General features: G+C 37.4%; 1 protein-coding gene across 4 annotated transcripts in view; it reads left to right on the top strand.

The window, feature by feature from the left end:
* Positions 1-22905, top strand: part of LOC138186310 (neural cell adhesion molecule 1) — a 104773-nt gene that overhangs the window by 28085 nt on the left and 53783 nt on the right. Inside the window, exon 1 of one of the 4 annotated variants that reach the window (XM_069126060.1) lies at positions 19957-21703. The exons of the other annotated variants lie outside the window; for them this stretch is intronic. Coding sequence (XP_068982161.1) covers positions 21622-21703 — 82 coding nt within the window. The 5' untranslated portion in view covers positions 19957-21621. Of the gene's footprint in view, positions 1-19956; positions 21704-22905 lie in introns of those variants that run through there. 4 annotated transcript variants of the gene reach the window in all.

Below are 22905 nucleotides of genomic sequence, written 5' to 3'. Positions count from 1 at the left end.
TCGATTTTGCGCGCGGCAACGCGATTTCCTGTTTCGTTTTGTGGCACGGTGTTGTTCGATCGAGATTAATTCAATTGTATCGTGGACCGCATCCGCTCCCACGACTTTATCAGCAACTGTCGTTGGTGTGGCTCGCGTGTTCAGTGTACAGTGTACAGCGTGCAGCGTGCAGCGTGCAGTATGCACGTGCACGCCACGATGTCGCGATGGTACGCTAACGGATACTACTGACAAAGAGTACACATATAATTGAAATGCGCGGCTAGATCAAGTGGTAAATGAATTGACGAAATCCATTTAACCGTGTGTCCATCCAGTCGGAATTGGAATAAGCTCGTAAAGCGTCCGTGTATTATCGAAGTGATAGCAGGTCGTCAGTTAGCGTTTGCGAAACTTCCGCTTTCGCTTCGTCGATTTATGTTTCCAGGGATAAATTGAATTTCTAACGATGGCGATTCGTTCAGGAAATATTAGGCTCGACGCATTATCGTTCAACTACAGATGTTTATGCAGAATGCACATTAATGCACATGCACATATTTTCGTAGTAATCGACTAATTACTAAATTAGTAATTTTGACAATACATTTAAGTCTGCGATGGAGGTTTTGTTTTGAGAATTTATTATATAGTGACCGAGAGTGCATCGACTGAAAATCGGAATAAGCTATTTAAATAATAATTATTTATTCGTTGTCACGATTTATTGTATTTCTAGGATCAAATGTAAAAAGTATATGTATTGTAATTTTACCTTTTTATAAGAAACAAATATGAATAACTGTATCGTGTACGATGTCACTTGAAACGTGAAATTTTATCGAGATGTTCCGACGATCGAGGTTCTGCGTTGATAACCGACTCCAGGCAATCGTTGAACGACACCGAATAAAATGTAGTATATCAAAAATAGGTGGAAATGTCGGAGAAAGATTAACGTTAACATTATGATAAATATATTTGCCTTTTTTGAGAAACGCTAGTGTCCAGGTTATTCGTGGGGTTATTTAGGTTCTCGGGTAGATATTCTCGAGAGCAAGAGTTTCATCGTGAAAAGAATGCATCAAAGATATCGTATATTTATCTTTTGGCCAGTGAGCGATGTATTGCTTTAGGCAGCAACGATAACTCGTTCGAGGTCAGGAATCGAAAAATAGCGGATACAGGTCACGTTATGCCCGTTTTGTCGATTAACTGGGAGCATGCCAATGTTAACGGTCGATGAGCTGCCTTATTTCGTATTCTTTTCAATATGGTCACGTGAAGAGGAGAAAGGCCACTGATAGAAGCTGCCTCCAGACCGAGAAGATCATTTTTGTTGATACACAGGCATATTTCTCCGAGAAATTTCAATCTCTGACGGATGCATTTAGTTTTAGGCGAGAGAAGAATGAGGCAGAAAATGTAAAATCAGAAATTGATCATTTTTCGAACTCTCGTTCGAACGTTAAGAGTTTCGATCGATCATTTACCTTATTTGCTCATTCAAATTGTACGGTTTGCTCTTAAAACAGTTTTTAACCATGTACGGTGGAGAACATGTAGGTAGATAGAAAAATTCCTTATTTCACGCAACAGAACACGTTGTGTTCACGTAGCAGTAACATTCGTCAAGTTGTTTAATTACTTAGCGGTGTGTGCAGGAGATAACTACGGTAAATACAACAACGAAAGAATTTACATCTCATCGAGACGCGTCTTCTTGTGGATCTTTTTGAATAATTCCGCTTCTTCAGAGGAAAATGACGAACTCGTATCCATCGGAAAAAGTGTTATTTGCATATTTTCTTCTCACAAATACTCGATCACCATAGCGAGACCAGTGAATTGTCTAATTAAATCTCTTTTTCTCATTTAAGTTCTTCTAATTAGACATGAAAGTTGGAAACGAACGACGATTAGATGTATGTATGTGTACAGTAATTAGGTAAATTAATCACATAGTCTTAGACAAAATTTATAAAAACGAAAATGGGTTTCATATTATCCTCTCTATTAATGATATGTATTATAGTTTATATTAAAATCATAATCATACCATGCAAACAGAGTGATTAAAATACAGGTTAAAGAATTCAATTAATATATTATCATATAATGCATGTATATTAATGCATGCATAATTCATGTTAAAAAGCAATTATATGTTCTTGTAATGGAAACGAAATGAAATTATGTAAAATACATATTTGGTGATATTGTGAAAATCATGTTTTAACTAATCGTAGTAGGTTACAGAATTATTCGTATCATTAAATTAATATTCATATCGATATTAATGAATATTAACAATACAATTTTTTTTATAGGCAATAGCAGACGTATTTACTGTTCAAATGGGCGAATATACGGTTGATCTTGGATTTCGTATAGATGCAAGTTTTTAAGGTTGCAGCGGACCCAAAATCTATAGGAGTCCCTATAATAAGAGCAATCAACATGGATGGCGATAATTGTCTTCCGGATCCGATGTGTAAAAAATTTGATACTGAAGAATGTAATACATAATGTATTACAGACGTACAGATGTAGTACAGACGAGGATTTTTTATTTATTTTTATCAGCTTTTTATACTTGTCTTTCTCTCGTTATTTTTTCTTTTAATATCTCGTTAGATACCTAATAAGATATTATTATATTATATATCTAATAATAATATCATTATATATCTAATAAGAGAACTCGTCTTGTATCGTATACTTAAGAAGATTTTCGTGAAAACGTTAAGTGATTAATTTCATACTTTAATAGATTTTAGGAGGTTTACCAACAGTTACAACAGTTATTTTTACCATGCTATTTTAATTGTTATCTATCTAATCTATATAATATTTATCTACACGTTAAAAGCCAGTTAAAAGCTGTTGTTGCGTTGGACGATTCTCGAAAGACCTTTCTTCCCTTCGGATGTTACAATACGTCGACCAAAGCATGCGATCTTCGAACATTGCACAATTGCGCGAACAAGTTGAAGATATCACGGTATAGGGACAGTTTTTTCGATGGTATAGGGAAATCGCGTAAACTTAATTTTACGATATCCTTGTAGATGAAAATCATCGAATAAAATTTAATAGAGCAACGCGTAACGATGTCTTTTATTTCTTACGATACTGTCGTAGGCTACAAAATACGATATTTAGATCGACTAGAGAGTGATAAAGAAAAAAAAGAAGAGAGAAAGGTAAATGGAACCATAAAATAACATCGCACGTACCTTATTTTCTTTCCCTTACGACGTTAACGATCGAGTATAAAATAAAATGATATCTAGCGCTGTATCGAATTTACCGCTTTTAAATTTTAAATGTTGTACAATTCGATTACGCGTGTAAAGTTTTAATATTCTCCGAGTGTTACTGTGCAAATATCAAATGAGATGAATTCTTCGTCGATCGTTCATTCAACTCCGCATCCGAATCTGAATGTTATTCTCAGTAGCAGTATGGATAAAATGCTATTCGAATATTTGAGTCTTTTCTATACTATAACGTTGCTCAGCCATAGGCATACGAAGGAGAAAAGTGATGTCTTTATTCTAACTTGGATACTTTGATACGTTTATGGGACCATTTAATCGATAAGTTGTTGTAATTTCAAGACTTATTTAAATAGTAAAAGTTACAAAACTTATCAGACATATGATGTAAATGGATCTAAATTATCGTAGAAAATTCTATTTTATTTTCAATTTCTAAATTTCGGAGGCTCTTTTCACAATGCAGAAATTACGTATCCTGATCATCGTTCTCGACAACGCCAAATACTTTCTTCAAATATCAAAACGTTTGAATATTAGAGTGATATTAATAAACGCTATCCTGTAAGCTACATCAAAATTTTACAATATACTCGAGTTTATTTGAACATAAATTAAGAAACGAGGCAGCAAAGTTAATAATAGACGCGTGTCAACACATTTAATTATATATTTGCGTGCCTTTTTCTGTTTTCTCAGTAGAATTATCGTCTACAATCGAGAGATCTCACATCGAGATAAAAATAATGGCAATTCAGGGTGACATTATTAAACCAATCTCTATGTTCAACAGGACTTGTTTACATAATCGAATACAACACAGATCAAAGCTGCGTTGATGTCTCGACGAGCTTCGTACGTTTATTGTATACCGAAATATTTTTTCCTTTTCCAAGATATAGCATTTAAGGTAAAGTTGTATCGTTGTTATACTTTAACATCTCTTTCTTGCAAAAATAATACCATCATTCGATAAAACTTCTTTCATTTCTCTTCTGCAATTCGCTGAAGAGGAATATTCTCATACAAAACTATTTCGATAAACACATACCGACATTTTCATGATTGAAAATAGTTTAATGTTAAGTAGTTTAACAGTTGTGCATTATATTTTCATTTATTATCATGGTGTAAAAAAGATTTCAAATCTATTTTATCGAAACGAAATATGAAATATGACTACAAAAATTTAACTATTTGTTGTCCACTGATATATATATATATATATCAGAAATCGACTTGTTTCGCCTGTCTTCTTCGTGCAAGTTTATTTTCTAGGCGATAATAGCTATTTGAAAAGTATTTTTCGTATTGTTAAGAGAAACCTTCAGTTTCGGATATACCTTGAGGAAGTAAACTGATCTCGAAAAACCAAAAGTATGACATTGATCGATCATCGTAAAAGCTTAAAGATCTAAGAGTTAAGTATCACGCGTATATGGTTGTTGCAAGCGATATTGAAATACAAGACTCTTCAGACTTCTTATTCAGCTCCTGATTTCTTATTAAAACCATTTTCTTCGAGATTAAATCTACATTTAATCAGAAAATGCTATGTTATCCGTTTTATTATACTCGACGTCAATATAAAAAAAGGGCAATCCCGTGACATGGAACTATTTTTCAATGATGCAAATGGGCCAACGCACCATTACCATATTCTAATTATGCATATAGGTCCTCCGTCTTTCTCCGTTTCTCAATGTTATTCTCACTCACCGCATTTTCTTTCCTTGTCGCTATCACGTCGGTCACGTGGCGTTGGTAAAAGTGGTGAAACACGAAAGTGTGCTCTCACATCGAAACGTAGACCAATCTAAGATAAATGAGATCGATCCCATGGAAAAAGGTTACGGCCTCTGATGTCATCAGTCAATCGGAGTCTAGAATTTTATTTATTCAAGGAGCGCGCTATATTTACAAATATTAGGTGAAAGCAAATTCTATGCTTTTAATTCTATAGTTTATAGCGCTTAACGCGTCTATAGTGCCGACAATTAATTTTTAAAGTAACGTATCATTTAGTATTAAGATTGCGAAGATATCGTGAAATACATGTAAGTACAGTACCGTGCGAAATTCTTAGACTCCGATCAAACGGAAATGTTTTATTTATGCAAATATAAAAATAATCGATGTTTTCCAATTCTCTTAATTTTTAAGAAGGTTTTAATTCGAGAACGTTGCTATATACTTGCTAGCAATATCCAAAAATCAAAATTAACATGAAAACTAAGGCCGAACGGCGGAATATTTTTGCATATGCATATACATATATGGCTATAGGAGAAAGTTGTTCAAAATGTTGAGATTTATTTCACAGTCGTCGAAATCGTCGAGGTGGCTCCTTTTCCCTGGATATTTATCATAATTAGTATCTGGAGTGACCTTCTATTTTCGATATTTATTTCATGTATACATGTATATATAGCTATTAAGTATCTCTGACGATATTATCTACGATTATATTAGATTATATTAGACGATTAGTAGTAGAAGCAATTTCTATTCGTAAACAACGAATAGAAATTAGGGGAGAATGCGTACATTTTTTCGATAGTGTTCCTATATTCCTAGAATTGCTATATTCATAGGTAAATAAAATGAATTTCTTTGGAGTTGCCTAACTGTATCGTTTTTCCCTATAGACTTTATCAACGATTGAAAATTGACTTTGTCAACAGCGAGCAGCAATCGTACTGTGCATTGTATGTAAATGTTTTGGCAGCAGAACACACGCTTTTCGAGTAAGCTGAGGTATCGCTTACAAATCGATAGCCGACACACGGTGGTTCATATACGTAGGAGCGTACTATTTTGCCACGAAATATCGAAAATTGACACAACGAACGGCTACTATTATCAAAACGTTCACTTTGATATCACCTTGTTACCGTGAAACGCTGTGCCCTAAGATATGACGTACGCGCCATACGTAACGAACGTATTAGCACTTCCGCTACCTACGTATACTACCTATACATATATGTATGCATGTAGGTGGAAGAGCAGCGTCTCATTGTCAGCTGTGTACGCCGTATATGTACGGTGTTCCACGTTCACACAGTGATTTAGAAAGTAAATATATCTGGATAGTTATGCAGCGGCGAGACGAAGACGGGTCATCGACATTGCTGCACTTTGTGACCCAAATAGCAAACAGTTTTTAATTAGAGCACGGTTATAGCGAATGGGTGGAACACGAGTTACCACAGAGACAATTCTGAAACGTAACGCGTAGAATGTAGAAGGGTATATGTATTTTACGTACAAGGAGCTACCCTAGAAGGACATATTATGTACAAGGATGTATAGAGGTGACACTATCGGTAAATGTGACAAACTGTATGATCTACGCGAAAACTGCTTCCAAAAGTATCTTCGTTCAACTGCATCGTCGTTTACACGATTGGACGCGTGTTCGAGGACAGGAATTTGTACGACGGTAAGATACTTCAAACGACTACGAAGATGCTACTTACGAACGATCCATTATAGGTGGTAATCGCTTCAGACTTACTCGAGATTCCTGACGTCCTTGTGGTCAACAAGAATTCAGACTGGATAGCGTCGATGTATATATTAATAATGTACTATACTACGAAGGAACCATGTAGATGGTAATCGTTCCAGGTATCTTATACTCTTGACATCTTCGTGGTTGAAAACAATTTAGATTGGATAAAGCGTGTTGGTGGTTATGCTAATAATGGTCGTCCTACGTCCGCCTTGTGTCCATAGTCATTCTATTTTGGAGGATCGCAGGAACTCGTACGAAGCAAAACCCCGGACGCACTGTGTGAATCCATTGCATAATTCATAAAGGAAGCTCTTGCATCGATGTATCTGGGTCCTTCGCTAAATCTGGTCCTGGAACGAGTGGTGAATTTTTAAAATACCAAACTTATAGGAACTTGGTTACCGGGGACAAGGCTTTTCGAAAAACTGTGCGAGGATGTGGGACTGTACAGTACTAGTGTAACTCGTTTTAGCTTTCGTCTAGTAATGTGTTATAGTTATCGTATAATAATTCATAGTACTAACATTTTGCTCGTAATTAGATTACCTTTGTGATGTTTTTGAGGAACTGGATGCATTGGACCACTTTCCCTTACAAGCAAACTTTTACAAGTACCCGGCAAGGATTCGGTATCCGGGAGAAACTATGGAGGAGAAGAACGAAGAACGTTGCAAAGGTTGTTTTCCCCTATTACAGTACTTTGTAACAGGTAATGAAGTTCATTTTTCTTGTGTTATAAAATCTACTTTTGAAGAACATCCATCATTGCCTTTATAAAGAAATTATAGAGAAGTTGATATTCAAGATTCATTAAAGATTGCAGCATTATCTGAATTTACTTTTGAAGAATATCCATCGCTGCGTTGAAAAATATCTTCAAGGAGAAGATACAATGAAATTAATATTCGGTATTCACTAAAAAATTAAAGTTTTATCTAAGTTTACGCTATTAGAAAACAATCGCAACGCTGCCATGTAAAGAACGAATATTTCAACTCACCAGTGTTGTCGATATAAGAATAAGTTTTATTGTAAATATTCGAGTTAAAATGGTTCCCGATTTTCTAATAAATTTCGCGAAATTACGTATATAATGATACTATGTGCAAGATGGAGTGCGGAGATCGAGTTGACATACGTCGTTTTGCTCGCATTAACATATAGTATATCGTGTAACTAACTCGTGAACAGATCCGTGACACGCATTTCATAATCGTAAATTGTAATTTTATATTTTTCGAAGCTAGCTCGTTTTATCGTATCTTAAACGTACTATAACTTCACGGAGTAAAATAAAATTCGCCTTTTACAGAATGACTATTGTGATTTGGCGATTATGACGAGATTACAAAATTCCTCGAATTCCTTATGCAAAACAACGTACGTTGGTATGCAAAGGTTTTCAGCGAAATTCCGAAAGCGATTCGTTAAAACAAAATTTCAACGAATATTTTAAATATATTTCAAGAATTTCTACCTTACGGAGTGGTCCACGATCAGTCTCCACGATATTTCAATTGTTACTGACATATATGTATACGAATGATGCATATGAAACATCGTTTCTGCGAACTCTGAATCTGAGGACGATATAAACAGCAAATTTTAACAAATTGTGCGTTTTTATTTGTCTTTATTTATTCATTTTTGTGTATTTATTTGTTGTGTTTTTATCCCGAAGAATGAGAACGTAATAAAAAGGAGACAGTCGCCTGATACTTGTCCCATAACTCTGCAAAATTTCGAAAAATTCGGAATTTTTTGATTATTCAAGTTCCCTTTTATGATACGGTTCGTCGAGTAGGGTATACAGTGCAAAAACGAGCGAAACTAGGCACAGTCATATCAATTCGTGCAAGAAGGCATAAAAATTCGTTCGAACGCGCGTGTGTCATTCATTCATCTTCGAAGTTATTTCAGTGTGTACGAGGTAGGAAGATTGTTGCAGTATTTGTCCACACCGAGCGTACAGTTTCCTTTGATGTAGCGACATTCAGCAAAATCACACGGGTTTTGACGCAAGTTAGCATGTATATATGTATATCGTTCAAGCTAGCCGCTATAGAGGTTGGACTAGATTTTTTTTTGAAAAACGATTTCAGCATATTCCATGTGTCATAGAGCATATAAAGCCAGGTTCATAAATGCTTTGTTAAAAAAGTTATAACAGGAATAAGTAAGATAACAACTGACTGATCATTTATTTGATCTTCACACGAACTATAGAGTTAAATTCTTTATATTATTTCTGAAATAAAAGTAATAAACTAATTGGAATAATTCATTATATTAAATTATCATTTTTTTAATCTTTATTTCAAAAGAAATTTTTCCAAGCGTCTATCAGCCTGGAACTGCGAAGAAGCCTCAAACAACTAAAGAATAAATTTCGACTTGCAAATAAAAAATTGCTGATGGTTAGAGATATCGACGGAGAAATATTTCACAATTCTAAATGTCAAAAGATCAAAACTAATCGGAAGATAGTGGAATGATGCAACGATTAATTTGTATCTGATTCGATTCGATTCTGTGCATATTTAATGAATTAGTGGAAGCTTCGAATTTCAACGAGTATATATTTGTATTTTATTTTAGATCTTTGATGTCAAATATTTAGACATTCTTCATATAAAAATGCGAATCTCAAGTATAAATCTGAAAATGTAGTTTTCGAACTTATATTGTTTTTCAATTTATCGATTTGGTTAGACGAATCGATTGTCTCGTCACGATTCAGGTAGAATCAGTAGAAAGCAACCGCGAAACTCTATCTTTAATTAATCGCTTAATTATTGTTTCATCTTAGAGATAGAAATTTCAAACACATGCAGTACAGTTGTAGATGAAGAAAATCAGTCAGGCAACTCTTCGGTGGTCACGTACGATCAAACGACGAAGAAAAAAGCACGGAACAGGATAATCCAACCGGACAGAATAATTTCCTCTTTCATAAACACGAGCAGAAAAGCGATTTTGTTACTTTTCTTCCATTCATTTCCGTATCCGTCGTAGACTCTTTCTTTTTTCTTCTTGCTAACAGTTTAGTTTGTCTCGTCAGCTGCTTCTCTTGTAGCGGGATTACTTTGATCACGTCCGTGTCTCATTGACGAACAGGGAAGCGGGAAAAGTTCTATTTCCGGCAGTAGATAATGATGGCTGACAGTAGCATGCACAATGGAGCGAAAGAGTGATGGAAAGCAGGAAAAGAGGAAAAGAGAAAAAGAGCAAGTGGCGATATGTAACGAACGATCTTTGTATCGAAAGAAGTAGTATATACTTGCAAACTGTATAGTAATCCAACGTGACTGCTTCAATGTGACACGCGCTATCGTTACCGAGCTTTTCAAAGTCTCTGACGTCGATCGTCTCTCATATGCATAATATGCAGTGTATAGGTACATATGTACGTAAATTAATGTTATTTTACATAACTTGAGCGTCCGAAAGAATGGACTTTTTTCAAGAATTCATTTGAAGGACCTACGTAAAAAATAGATTTCGGTACGATGTTGTATATAAGAAAGTCTGATCCTTGTGATATTTTCAATCTTCGTTATCGTCGCTAATAACCACCTATATATGTATATGCAGTTATATATATAATATGCAATATGCAGTATATGTATATGCTAAAAAAGATGCAACTGTTTGTCATAGATTTTAACAGAAGTTGATTGGAAGGAAATGCATATGTAGATATTTTTGTTATATTTAGGATAAGTTTGCAATAGCTTTTACAAAATTGCTGGTATGTTTAATAGTTTAGACTTATTTAAATTGAAAGGTTTTACGCTGTTCCTTTATGGCGCTATAAATGTCAAGAATATCCTTTGTAATATGTGTATTTTTAATCCAAAAAATACAAGTTATCGATTTTTAATTACCGCATGCTTTGAAAGACCAGGGTGCTTTGAATTTGTAATTGTTTGCTGTACTCGCGAATGAAACGAACGTAACGCATAAAAAAGAAGTCAGTTGATAAATGATATTTTATAGCTAGCGTATATCGTGATAAATGTAATATACTCGCTAAACATGTAGCATATACGTTTTATCCGCACCGAAAACTTATTTATTTCGTGCAATTGTAGACGATTCGATAAAATATTATTTACAGAGATAACGGAGATAATCTGTACCAAAGTAGCACGGTTTACGCGCAATAAATGATACTTTATCACGACTACGCGCAATTGGACAAAATAAATTCTGCCAAGTATTTTCCACTTGTTATAGGTACGAAACAGTATTTTATCGAAATAGGAAACTCGCATTAAAGATAAAACCCCTTTTGCATTCGTGTCACTCTAGCGGTATTAAATGTACGGTCATAAAATTTTTCACGGTGTCGAGAATCTGTTATTAATAACCCCCTGAAAAGTTGATATAGATATTCAATACTTATATAGTATTATGTTTCTGTATCACGTAAATTAGGCAACTGAAATTTTTTACTTTCATGTATAGCGACCTATGTATAATAATATTATTCGCAAATGGATTATACTTATTTATTTCGTTATTTACGATTTTCTATTTATGAAGTGCGTGTAGGATTGTGAAATTAATCGGTAGTTTTATTTAATTTTCTTAATTAATTTAATAGTAAAATTTAACTCCGCTGTGTAGAATTATGTTTAATCGAAAATAAGATGCACATCGGTTAAAAATTCTTTATTTTTTCGCTACTAAACAGATAGAGATTGTTGAAGTGGTCACCACTTATAAGAAAACTCTACATCTGGTCTTTTTAGTTTCTCAAGCACCGAAGCCATCGACAGCGCGTAGACAAAAGACTGCGACGAAGTCAGACCATAAATAGTAGACAGGCGACGTTGGCTTCGGGGTTTTCAGTTATTGGGTAACACAGCTAGCGTGCGGATCTGGACCAGCTCAAATTTTATTCTTACTTATAATTACACTTATATTTAAATATATTTTCTGCCTTACAATTTATCCACTAGTTTTCTCTGATTACACATCGAATAACCTCGACAGAGATGATTGTGGGGCTCGGTGGAGAAGTAGAGGAGTAACCCATATATCTTGTAAAAAATCGTTCAAGAATCGCAAAACATGCATCGTTATAAATCTCTAAAAAATGACAAATTAGTCATTTTGGCCATGCTGATAACTTTACTGTGAAAATTCATAAACAGTTACCGTGGCTCGTCCACAGTGACACTTTAGACTCATCTATTTGTAAAGGCGATTGTTTCATAAATTAGAAATCCTTCGTACATAATCCCTGATCTCGTCTCTTGCAGGAAAGTCGTCCGTGAAAATTCGGCTTTTCTCCCTTTGTTTTTTCGTCCCGCGCACGTACCGACAATGGAGACGAATTAAATGACAATGCATATTAATTAACCCCCTGCCCGTTGTGAAACGGGTGAGGACAATCCACGACAACGATTCGCTGGGAATTCAGCCATGACGGACCAGGAACAAGGGCAATTAGAGAAAATCAATGTTGCACAACACGTTTGTATGTTGCATTTAATAACTGTGCTTGAGTGGAACTCGATTCGCCCTTTGATGGCATAACGAACCACCTGCAACGTCGCATGCCGCGCTTTTTCCCCGTTTGGTTGTGTTGTAAATTGCTTCGTTTCAACGAGAACGAAGACGTAACAACATGGTGCGCGCCCGTTGCTCACGACTGGATTATTTTCCCCTTTACCCTTATACTGTTTCTTTTATCCTTTTCCCTCTCCTCTTCGATCCCTTTTATTTATTTTTTTTTCGTTTTCAGTCGGAGCTGGCTAATTAAATGAATGCCTGCCGGCGTTGCGTCGCGAAGCGTATCGATTTACGTTCCACGGGGTTGGTCATTAAAAGAGGGTGCGAGGGCAGGTTTTTTCTTTTATTGCACGATAAAAGGGGAACGTGTTTGGCGTTCGACTCGCTCTCTGATCCCCGGATCAAAGATTCTTACGTGTTTTTTTGTTTTATTCGCCCTTAATCTCTGGTGATTACGCTTTTGTAGAAATTTCATGTAGCCCCGAGCTTGAACGGGACAAGGCAGGCGAGCGATTGGCAAGTCGGTTGCTTTTATTTCGCAATTTCAAGTTTAATGGATCGCGTAAGATTTGTCGGCTTGTACGAAGCTGTTTGCAAGTGCAGCCAAAATGTTAGGGTATTTTTGTAATTCGAATGTAATTCGAGTTAATTTGTGAAATTAAATGTTACTGTACGCGACTCGTGTAGACTTTTAAATGCCACTGATGGGTGTCAATTTGGCTAGATACGTCAGCATCGATTCCTCTATATTGCCTAACCGATAGCATTACATTACGTTCTATCAATATAATCCGCAAAATAGTAAATGTACCTATGTATTTTGCTAAAGACGATTTTGTATACTTACATCGATGGTTAATTAATTTTATCCTTTCAAATTTGTCAAAATTCTCAAATGCAGAATTGAACAATTTCCCGAATATCCTATTCATTTTTATTCAACGCTAAATGCATGTGAACAATTTGGAAATACTTTATTCGTTATTTATCTTTTATAACCGTCCCCTTCCGGGTTAAGACGAACTTCCAGTTACGTTTCTCCTTGGTCGTTTTGGAAATAATATGTATATAATTCGCATGACAATCAACGAGTTAACCAGTAACTCAATTTAGCACTTACAAAACATACAAATTCATAGAACCTTCTATATTCCATGGTTTCGCGGTATTTATTACTTTTAGTTTCAGTACGTTGTTTCCCGAAGTGTACTTTAGAGATGTAGCGTAAAAAATGGCGGTAAAAGATGGTTGAAGGAAAGTAAATAGCCTTTCGAAAATCTTCCTTCAATTTAACTCGCCGGTGCGGCGATAAAAAGCATTTCTTAAGTTTGCCAATATATCGACGCATATTTTATAGGTCGAGCCATTATCGGAACATCTCTTCAGACTAGAAGCGGAGAGATGGAGGCCCTTAAGAACCAGGCTTTCGCCTGTCTTCACCTTCGGAAAGTTGAAGGAGATGTTTCACTTGTTGCTAGAGTGGTCGGACCACTTCGACGAGTATCTGGACAGATTGATCGCGGAAGGCGAGCTGATCGAGTGTCGTGAAATCTCGGCGAGATACACCGCCGACCTGATCGGTTCTTGCGCTTTCAGTAACGAGATGAATGTATTCGCGATCGAAGAGAGCTATTTCCGTAGAGAAACGAAGTATTTGGACGCGTGTTCCCAATTCCTTTTATTTTTTACATAAGCATTGCAATTTATTTTTTTGAAAAGTCATTTATTCATTAGAAAATTTACAGCGCCTACGTAATTTACGTATTTGAATATTTTTTCCTTTTTCTTTTTGTACGTATGTACAGAGAAACGTTGAGAAAGTATCTAGTGGCATTATGGCTCTTCAGAACAGCGTTAGAGGATTACACGTTTTCAGGAACGAAAGCAATCATACGAAAGGGTTAAAACATTTTCATTCCTGTTTAGCCGATTCATAGAGATCCGAAAATTTATTCGAATACGGAAGTCTTCGATGCTAAAAGATTCACGGATGACAATGCGAGAAGCAGACATTCGATGTTCTACCGGCATTTTAGGGATGGTCCTAGAAATTGTATTGGTAACACGTTAAGGCTTCGATGCAGTTGCTAGAGCGTAGAGTATTCAACGAATAAATTGTGTAAATCTATTTGCTTGTGCCGAATGTATCTGAGGAAACGCAACATTTAATTAATGTAAAGTTTCCTATCTTCAAGGCCAATAAAATGACAGCTGATAAAATAATTTTGAATAATTGCACTTGCAGGTGCAAGATGTGCTGGAAATCGGACAAACGTGTGACTCATCACGGTCTTGTTGAAATTTAAAGTGCAAGTATACGAAGAAACTTTCGAAAAATATGATACGGACAAGATGACGGACATTGTTTCAACCAACACACGAAATATACGTATGCGAAGCTGACAAAGCTCGTGGCATAGAAGAATAACAAAATTTGTATTGTTAACGTTTATATCTGGTTTAACGTAGCCGTATCGTATCCGCTCGACGTGGATTAATATATCGTATATGAGCGGATTGGAACGTTCTAACTGTTATTTTTATCTTTATACCTGAATTGGGAGAGCCGGAAGAATATTTCTTCGTAGTAAATCGCTTCTAAAAACGTTATAGTTTTACAAGAACAAAAGTCGTTATAGGAAAGGGTCGGACTAGCGGGACGGCGATCTACGAGATTCATCGTGATTCCAATATTTACCCTGAGTCGGATCTGCTCCGATCCCAGGGGTTCAGTTCAAGAACGAGGATTTCGTGTCAGCAAATCCGATGTCCCACCTAGCTGCTTTTTAGAGACGGTTCAAGGAACTGCATCGGCAACGCCGTGAAAAATCTATTATTGTGTCCGGGGATCTCTGCGCTTCTGAAATATTGAATTCGTTTGCTTTTACGGAATCCTACAAACGTAGATATACTTTCTTGTTATATTCAATAAGATACCACGAATAGAGTAACTTTCGAGTGTGTGTTACATAGTTACTTGCCGAAGTAGTAGAAACATGTAATAGGTAGCCTAATCAAGCGCGATAAGTAGATTGCGAATTTTTATATATTTAAGAAGTTTAAAGACGAACAAATATATAAAATACACATAACGCGTGAGAAATTATCTAAGCTGGCTACTTATTTTTTCAATATTTAGGAAGCGGAAAGAAAGTCTCTACGAGGGTTTTATTTTCTTAGTTGTGTCTAAAAAGATATTAATTTGCACGAATATCAATAGTCGGAAGAAATACAGAGACGATATACAGTGAAATTTATGCATCGTGTGTCTTACAACGAAACAGGAAACGTGGGCAAATCTGATTTTGATTCATCGGTTAGTTTATACGAGAGACGGATGAAAATGACGAGTAACTGGAGAATGGAGATGCTCGATGACTCGAAAGAAAAAGCAAAGTCCTCATCAGAGACACGTAGTGCTTGCTCGAATAACTAGATACGTGGTGTCCAACCGATGCAAATTCGCAAACGCAAAAGGTTGTTTACTGCAGCCATTAACAAAGTTTAATATCGTTCTATATTCGTTTAAAAAATATAGGTTTCAAATATAGGAGTATGGAAAATGTCATGTCCGGAAATGTAAAATCAACCAAGTTATAATTATTTGGAGGGAACGAGAATCGATAGTCGAGGACGTATTTCTAGGTACATGCACGTGTACTTGATTTCGTTGGTAACTGTTGAATTAATAAATCTGCTCAAGTTAAATTTCGCCAGAAAATTGCCTGCTAAATGTCGCAACAGCGCAAGGTTTCGTGATTTGCACACCTTGCACAGTTTGCCATAAGAAACACGTGACGTGGCAGAGATGAAACAAGGATGACGTTTGAGGGCAAAGGGTTGAAACAAGTAAATCTCGTCACGACGGCGACGCGACGCGGTGTTTCCCTCTTTCTTGAAGCGCTTTTTAAAGAATTCGTTTTGGCTATTTTCGTCGTTGTTCTTTTCGAGCGCGCCATGAAATGTTCCCCTTGTTTAACGAAATATCGCTCTTTATTTTATCGTTACTTTTTCTTTCTTGTCCTTTTTTATTTTCTTCGCTTGTTCTTTGTGGATAGAAAAGGACGGAACATTTTCAATTTCGCAAGTTGCACTCATCGTGCTATTACAGAGACACTATGCTTTTGTATAACTACGAACATTCGCGCGTCGCTAAACGTAGAATAAACTAAAATAATTTTGGCAAAGGCGAAGATTTGAAGAGCGTAGATAAATGTAAACATTTTTTTAAATTCCTGCTAGAAATTTGTTGATACATCGAACAAGGTCAGAGTTACTTCGTATCGATATGTTAGCTTAAAAATATGCAAAAAATTCTATGGCAAAACGTGTTTTCTTCTTTCCATAGATAAATCATGTTATTGTCATTATCGATAGCGTCTGAATAATAGAATCGCGAAAAATCTGGTATTCATTGTATTATCACGCGAAGACATCCTAAAATTCCGAGTACCCCGCATCGCGTGGCTAGTGTGTATTTTGAACTTAACCCCTTTCTTAGGGTGCGCCCTAGAAACTTATTGCAGAAGCAATAAACTACCTTCTCGAGCGAGTCGACTTTTCTGTGCTTTTAGTAACCCGCTCGTAATGGTGACGAACGTGCCACCTCCTATTTCATTTGATGAAATCCTTTGTAACCGACTCGAGAGATCATAATTGACGGATATGGTAACAGTATCTTTAGGTTGCCGATCTTTTAAACGTTACGTCCTCGTAACAAGCTTCGTAACAGATAAAAGAGTTTCTTTGAAATACTTTTTCTAGCGACTGGAAATTTGTTCATCCGTGTTTAAATCTGCGCTGGAGATATTTAGTTACTCGACGCTAGAATTATTGTCCAAAGTATAAAAATACTGACAAAGATATCTAAATGAAAAGGTATTTTATTACCAAAAACCGTTCAAATTTACAACCACGCGCTATTGCCGATCTACAAGGCTACTATCACAAATTGCGAATGCATATCAAAGAAATTGGAATGAAATATGTAGCTATCTTATGTAAAATAGTTCGCGGTAGTTTTGTAATAAATAATTGCTACTAATTCTAGACACAGAAAGATACGCGTCTTGGACCGGTATTTTATTAGTTTTATTACGCTGGTGAAAAGTTAAAAACCTAGTTCTAGTCGATATTGTAAAGCTCCTAACAAACGATAATATAAAAGACGGACCACCACGCTGTAACGTGGCACGAAGCGGTATATACCATCGTACATTTCCACGACACGGCTGGCCGATCGAGCGCACGTGCGCAAATCGATTCCCCGCAGCATCGAGATGAACGAGGAATGACGTGTACGGTTTGCGTAATCCAATAATCAAGCTTTAACAGTTTATCGCAATCGCGCACCGTTCAGTTTAGTCTCAGGATGACGAAAAAAGAGAAAAACGAAGAGAAAAGACTAAAAGAGAAAGAAGAAATGCCGAGGAGGAAAAAATGTTATTCCCTTTGTGGAGTTTGCACGAAGGCAAAAGCCGAGAAAGCACCAACCCGTGATACATATTTATGAAAATGTTCATTCGAAAGTTCGACATTCAAATGGGACGGTTTTCAATTGCAGGCGGGAAAGTTTTTTCTCCGCGCGGCGAGAGAAAAAAGCTGCCCGCTGTTTGGATAACGGCTGGCTCGACTTTCCACGTAGAAATATTGCAACATTTTCGGACATACGAATCCATTTTTGTCCTTTCTACCGCGCTTTAATAGGTTTCGCGGCAGTGTATTTGCGTTGCAAAGGCCGATGAAAGTTTCGTAAAAATCGGCTGAGCGCATGAAACGCTGTTAAGTTCGTCGTACTGCCGATGGAGGGTAGTAGGATAGCTATTTCCGGATATCTGATACACTTCCTAATAAAAAGATACGGTAACAGCGTAGTAACGGTAACTAATGGAACATGCATGAACATTTCGTACATTTAACAGTAACACGTACCTGTAAATTTTAAGCGAATCGTAGATCAACGAATTGCTAAGTAATAAATAGTTAATAAATAGCAGCTTCGAGAGGTGTCTTGTTATCGCTGTTGATTTACGAGTGACAATTGCGTTTTCAATTTCATAGAGACTTTGAGACTTTTTCCAAATACGGTGTGCTCCTTTCGGTTCGACAACTTAGACCCGCATCCTTCCAAATGAAATCCGTTCAGCTGTGCTGTAAGTAACAATGAATAATCCAAATCTCAGTTTTAGCTGATAATAGTTTTGATAATAATGATAAAATAGGACTCTGTGCGTGTTATATAATCAGGTAGTGGATTTCTATGCGTTTATACGAAATTTAAAAGTACGAAAATGAATTCGCCTAACGTGCAAACATATATCGAGTATTTAAGCTAAAACGTTTGTCGTAGTCTTCGATAGGTAAAACGAATCTCCATTTAAGTTGCCATTTCTTTAGTTGCGTCCATATAAAAATATACATATTCGCATAGAAATTCTTGAAAACAGTGTATTCGGAAATGTTCGAAATCGGCGACGAAAACAAGCTTATAAATACGTTAGCTTTATGCCTTATAAAAAATTGAAAGTAAGTAGCTTTGTATTTGACACGTAAATACCAGAAATGGAGGACATCTTAATGACGAAGAAATAATTATTTTCTAAATCATTTATTCCGAATTATTTGTCATCTTAGATATTCGATATACTATACACGTATATGTACGCATTAATCCTGAATTAATAAGAAATCGAGGCATTAAACTGAGAAATAATCTTTTTTATTGCTTCAATGATTATCCGCAGGCACACGTAGCGCGATAAAATGTGGTAAATGACTACTTCGAAATATTTCTGCGCCAGTTTTATGGCGCGTTTAAAAAATTCAGATATAACTTGAGATATAAATTTCGATACTTTGTGGTGGACAAAGTTTCGACAGAAACAATGGACAGATTTATCATATCACTGCGCTAAAAATTATTCTGTTTAATATAGAGTTTCTGTTGTCTTTTACTTTCTAGATAAACAACAAGCGAGGTAACGATACGCGTTGATTAACCAGCGATTCAAATTTAACGAGCTTAATGAGAGAAGTAGCAATAATTAATACAGGGGCTTGCGTTCAAACTTCCTTTATTGGCTTTTATACGAATTTATAACATGGTTTTTAATATGCTGAACATAAATTTGCTCCTATACCCGCTAGACACACAGTGATCGTCACGCTAAAAATGGTATGGTAGAATTCGTCGTTATTTGATAAACTTCGTTTCGAAAAAATTCGATGATTATTGGTTAATCGCGCCAAGAGTCTTTAGAACGAAGAGGATTAAATAATTTGACGAACGAAAAGACGAAAAAAACGTGGAATAACTTACGGACAGGGCTGCGCATAAAGTACGAACTGACTCGATCATCCAACCAAGCCAGAGCATCGTTGGCTAGAATCTGCTCGATTCTGACACCGATGTTCTTTATTCGCGTCGATCAACAGCGCGATCATAACATACACACACGGAGTAGAACCTAAATAACCCGTAATCGGTTTCAAACGTTCTCCGCTAATCCTCTGGATAACGAATGAATAGTAAATACGACGTTGGAGCTTCTCACACCGTTTTCTAACATTTATCTGTTCAGCGGGGGTTGAACAAGGGGAATAGCCTGTAGTGATCAGAGCGTGGCAGGAGGGGGTATGAAAAGTGGTCGGAGAATGCTTTAAGCCAAACTGGAGCCGAAGGGTGGCGAAATCGCACGAATCGTGCCGACCCGAACCGAAAGCTCGGTTGCCCCTGTCAGTAGGCCTGCCGCAACGCAGCAGTGAGCGCGCCTTCAACCACCCGCTGAGATTACGCGACTTTTTCCCTGAATTCCGTCGATATTCGCCATACTTCCACTGATTTTTGCTACCGATACGCTTCGCTTATTATCCGTTAGTAAAACGATCGTAACACGAAACAGATTATTGCCCTTAAAACTCGTGATTCGTCGTATTGGTGCTATCTTTCGTATTTTGTGTACGCCTTTAACGTAATTGTACAGGTCTGTTTTACAGCTCGAGGTAATTGCGACAGTGAATAGGATGGAAATTAGGTCTGTTGGAACAAAGGAATATAATTAGATGCAATCTGATACCTCTTTACAAGCGGTTGTCCTTGTTCTTGCGTTTCGATGGAGCATTCCAGCGGATGAATAAAAATCCATCGATTCCGAGCAAACGACCTTAATCGTTCGTATTTCCAGCGGGACCAAGAGTTACCAGTACTTTGGAGGCTACTGGTCGTAGAACCGTATCCAGGACGAAAACGAGTTCGTAACCGTTCGCTCGAACAGAAAATAGGAGTTCTCGTTGTTGCTCGTTAGTTTCGATATTCGTGGGTCTTGGGTGATCGTGGCGATCGAAAAGATAGTGGAGTCGTCGTCTTCACCGGACGTAGCGGGATTCCGATACATCATGGTGAACCATAAAGCGACTCTGATGACATCCCAAGCACCCTCCGAGGCGATCGTATCCGATGGACCCTAATGACACCGGTTCGATGTTATCATCGGCATCGTCGGGGTCGTCTATTTCCGTCGCTTGGAACAGCGCGTCCTACGCGGCCAACTTGCGCTGAAAAAGGGCAGCGTTACGTCATTATCGGCGAACGATGACGGCAAGTCGTGTGATGTGTAACCGTGTATGAAGCGAGCGTTAATGGACCGTGGACGGAGCGTACGATTAACCGATCGAGTAGCTCCATTAATAACGACGAAGACGTTTTATAGAGAACGCACGCAGTTGCATCGAAGGGGATGACCGAGCAACTTTAAAAAAAAGACGAAGCACCCTCGTCGAGCCGCATTCTCGTTCGGTCGTTTCGTGAATGAACCCCGTTCGATCCGTTTGCTCGACACGCGCCTGTGCATTATTCTACGCGTGTGTATGCGATCGTTTACGGTCACGGTAACGCGAAAGTTGATCGACGGTTTTCTCGTCTCTGGCAAGCTGCGCTATCGTCGATCATCCGACGTCGATGAACGTTGTCCAAGTTGTACGTACGTAAATATTCGCGTTTATTCGTTCGTGTCGATAAGTTGGTGAAAAGAAGTTAGAAGTAGAAGCGGTAGAAATCGCGATGTGAAGTTACAGAGAAGCGAGTGTGCTGTGTGAAGTTGGCGCGACGGTGTGCCACGACGAATAGCTTCTGGAATCCCAGAAGACGGAGAGAATCGGTTCGCGAGCGAAGTTGCGACTCAACCTATCGGAGAACTAGATTCATTGAAACTTATCAGCTATCTCGAGCAACTTGCTATCCTGGAGTTAAGGTGTTGGATATTCGAGGGGGAGCAGGGGGATTCGCCAGGACTCGTCTGTTCAATTACACACAGTCCCAGGATGAAGGGGATGCTTTTGCTGATGAGCACGCTGGTTTGGTTTGTTGCGGCGGAAGTTTTCCTTGGCGATGTCGACGAGCCGAGTAAGTAACTGAAACTTCTGATTCCCAACCAACCACGTAGCTAGCAACGTTCAATTAAAATAGAGCTGTAATTATATTTGCGATTATAAGCAATTTTCAACGACACGGTCGTAAAGACTGTACCTAAAATACCGGACACTCGATGTCTGTAAGATGGCCGTATAACGCGCAGATTTTGTCTCGGCAGCCTTTTAAACACGGTCTCCATTACACGTGCGGCTAATTTAATATAAATCAAAATCTACTAGTTACGCATTCGTGATTCTTATTAATCGTGACGATATTCGCATCGAAATCTTTTTTTAAGCGATGTATCCTGATCCATCTGCACACCTCTGACTTTCATCATTTGCAAATATTTTGCGACGCCGTGCTCCGCTTAATATTCTATTTCATTCTACTCCTTTCTCTTATACGGTATATAAACCATATATGTACATGTTCGCTGTTGCAATTTGGTTCACCGTGAAATGGGTATGAAAATTTTAGTGACTCGATATACGTAACGATAAATATTTTATAGCTACATTTTCGATTTTCCTATTTTTGCTTAACGAACGCGAGTTTTTGACTCTCAAAGAAGTCTTTGAGCAAAAAGGAGCCTTTAAAACGAAGATAACTTTATAGGCAAGCTGAATAATTCTGACGTCTAATTTTTAATAAAAACTATATTACACGCGATAGCATTTAAAATCCAAACTATCCTTGACAGTTTGCCCAAATATCTCTCATAGATTATACCTACTCATCAACTACAGACCGGTCGATGTAAACCGAGACTCGTACCACGAATAATTAATACACGATATCCGGGCAAAATCGCGAGAAATGATTTTCTAAGAATTCGCAACCCATCCAATGTTCGTCGTCGCGACGGTAATAAAGCTGATCGAAGGTAACCAATAAAAATCTGTCGATCGTCGAATGGAACTTTACCCGACGAACGATCGCGCGAGGGGCTGTCAGCCGTTGCTGAATTTCTCACTGGTCGCGACGAATTTAACGTGATCCGTCAAAATGTTACGGGAAACGGCGCGATCGTTGCAATTACGCTTCCAATTAATGCCGAAAGACAACTGGCCGCGGTGTCAGTCATCCGTAATGACGCTGTCGGCAGGCTCATAATCGTTATGAAGCATTTATGGCTCGTGATGAGGCTGGCGCTCGTGCACGATGACTGACGGGGTATATGTAGGTGCAGG

This window comes from Bombus flavifrons, chromosome 13, assembly GCF_040668555.2.
Source record: "Bombus flavifrons isolate JBK064 chromosome 13, iyBomFlav1_principal, whole genome shotgun sequence".
NCBI lineage: Eukaryota > Metazoa > Arthropoda > Insecta > Hymenoptera > Apidae > Bombus > Bombus flavifrons.
Note: the sequence above shows the minus strand (reverse complement) of the source record. Positions and strands in the feature narration are given on the sequence as shown.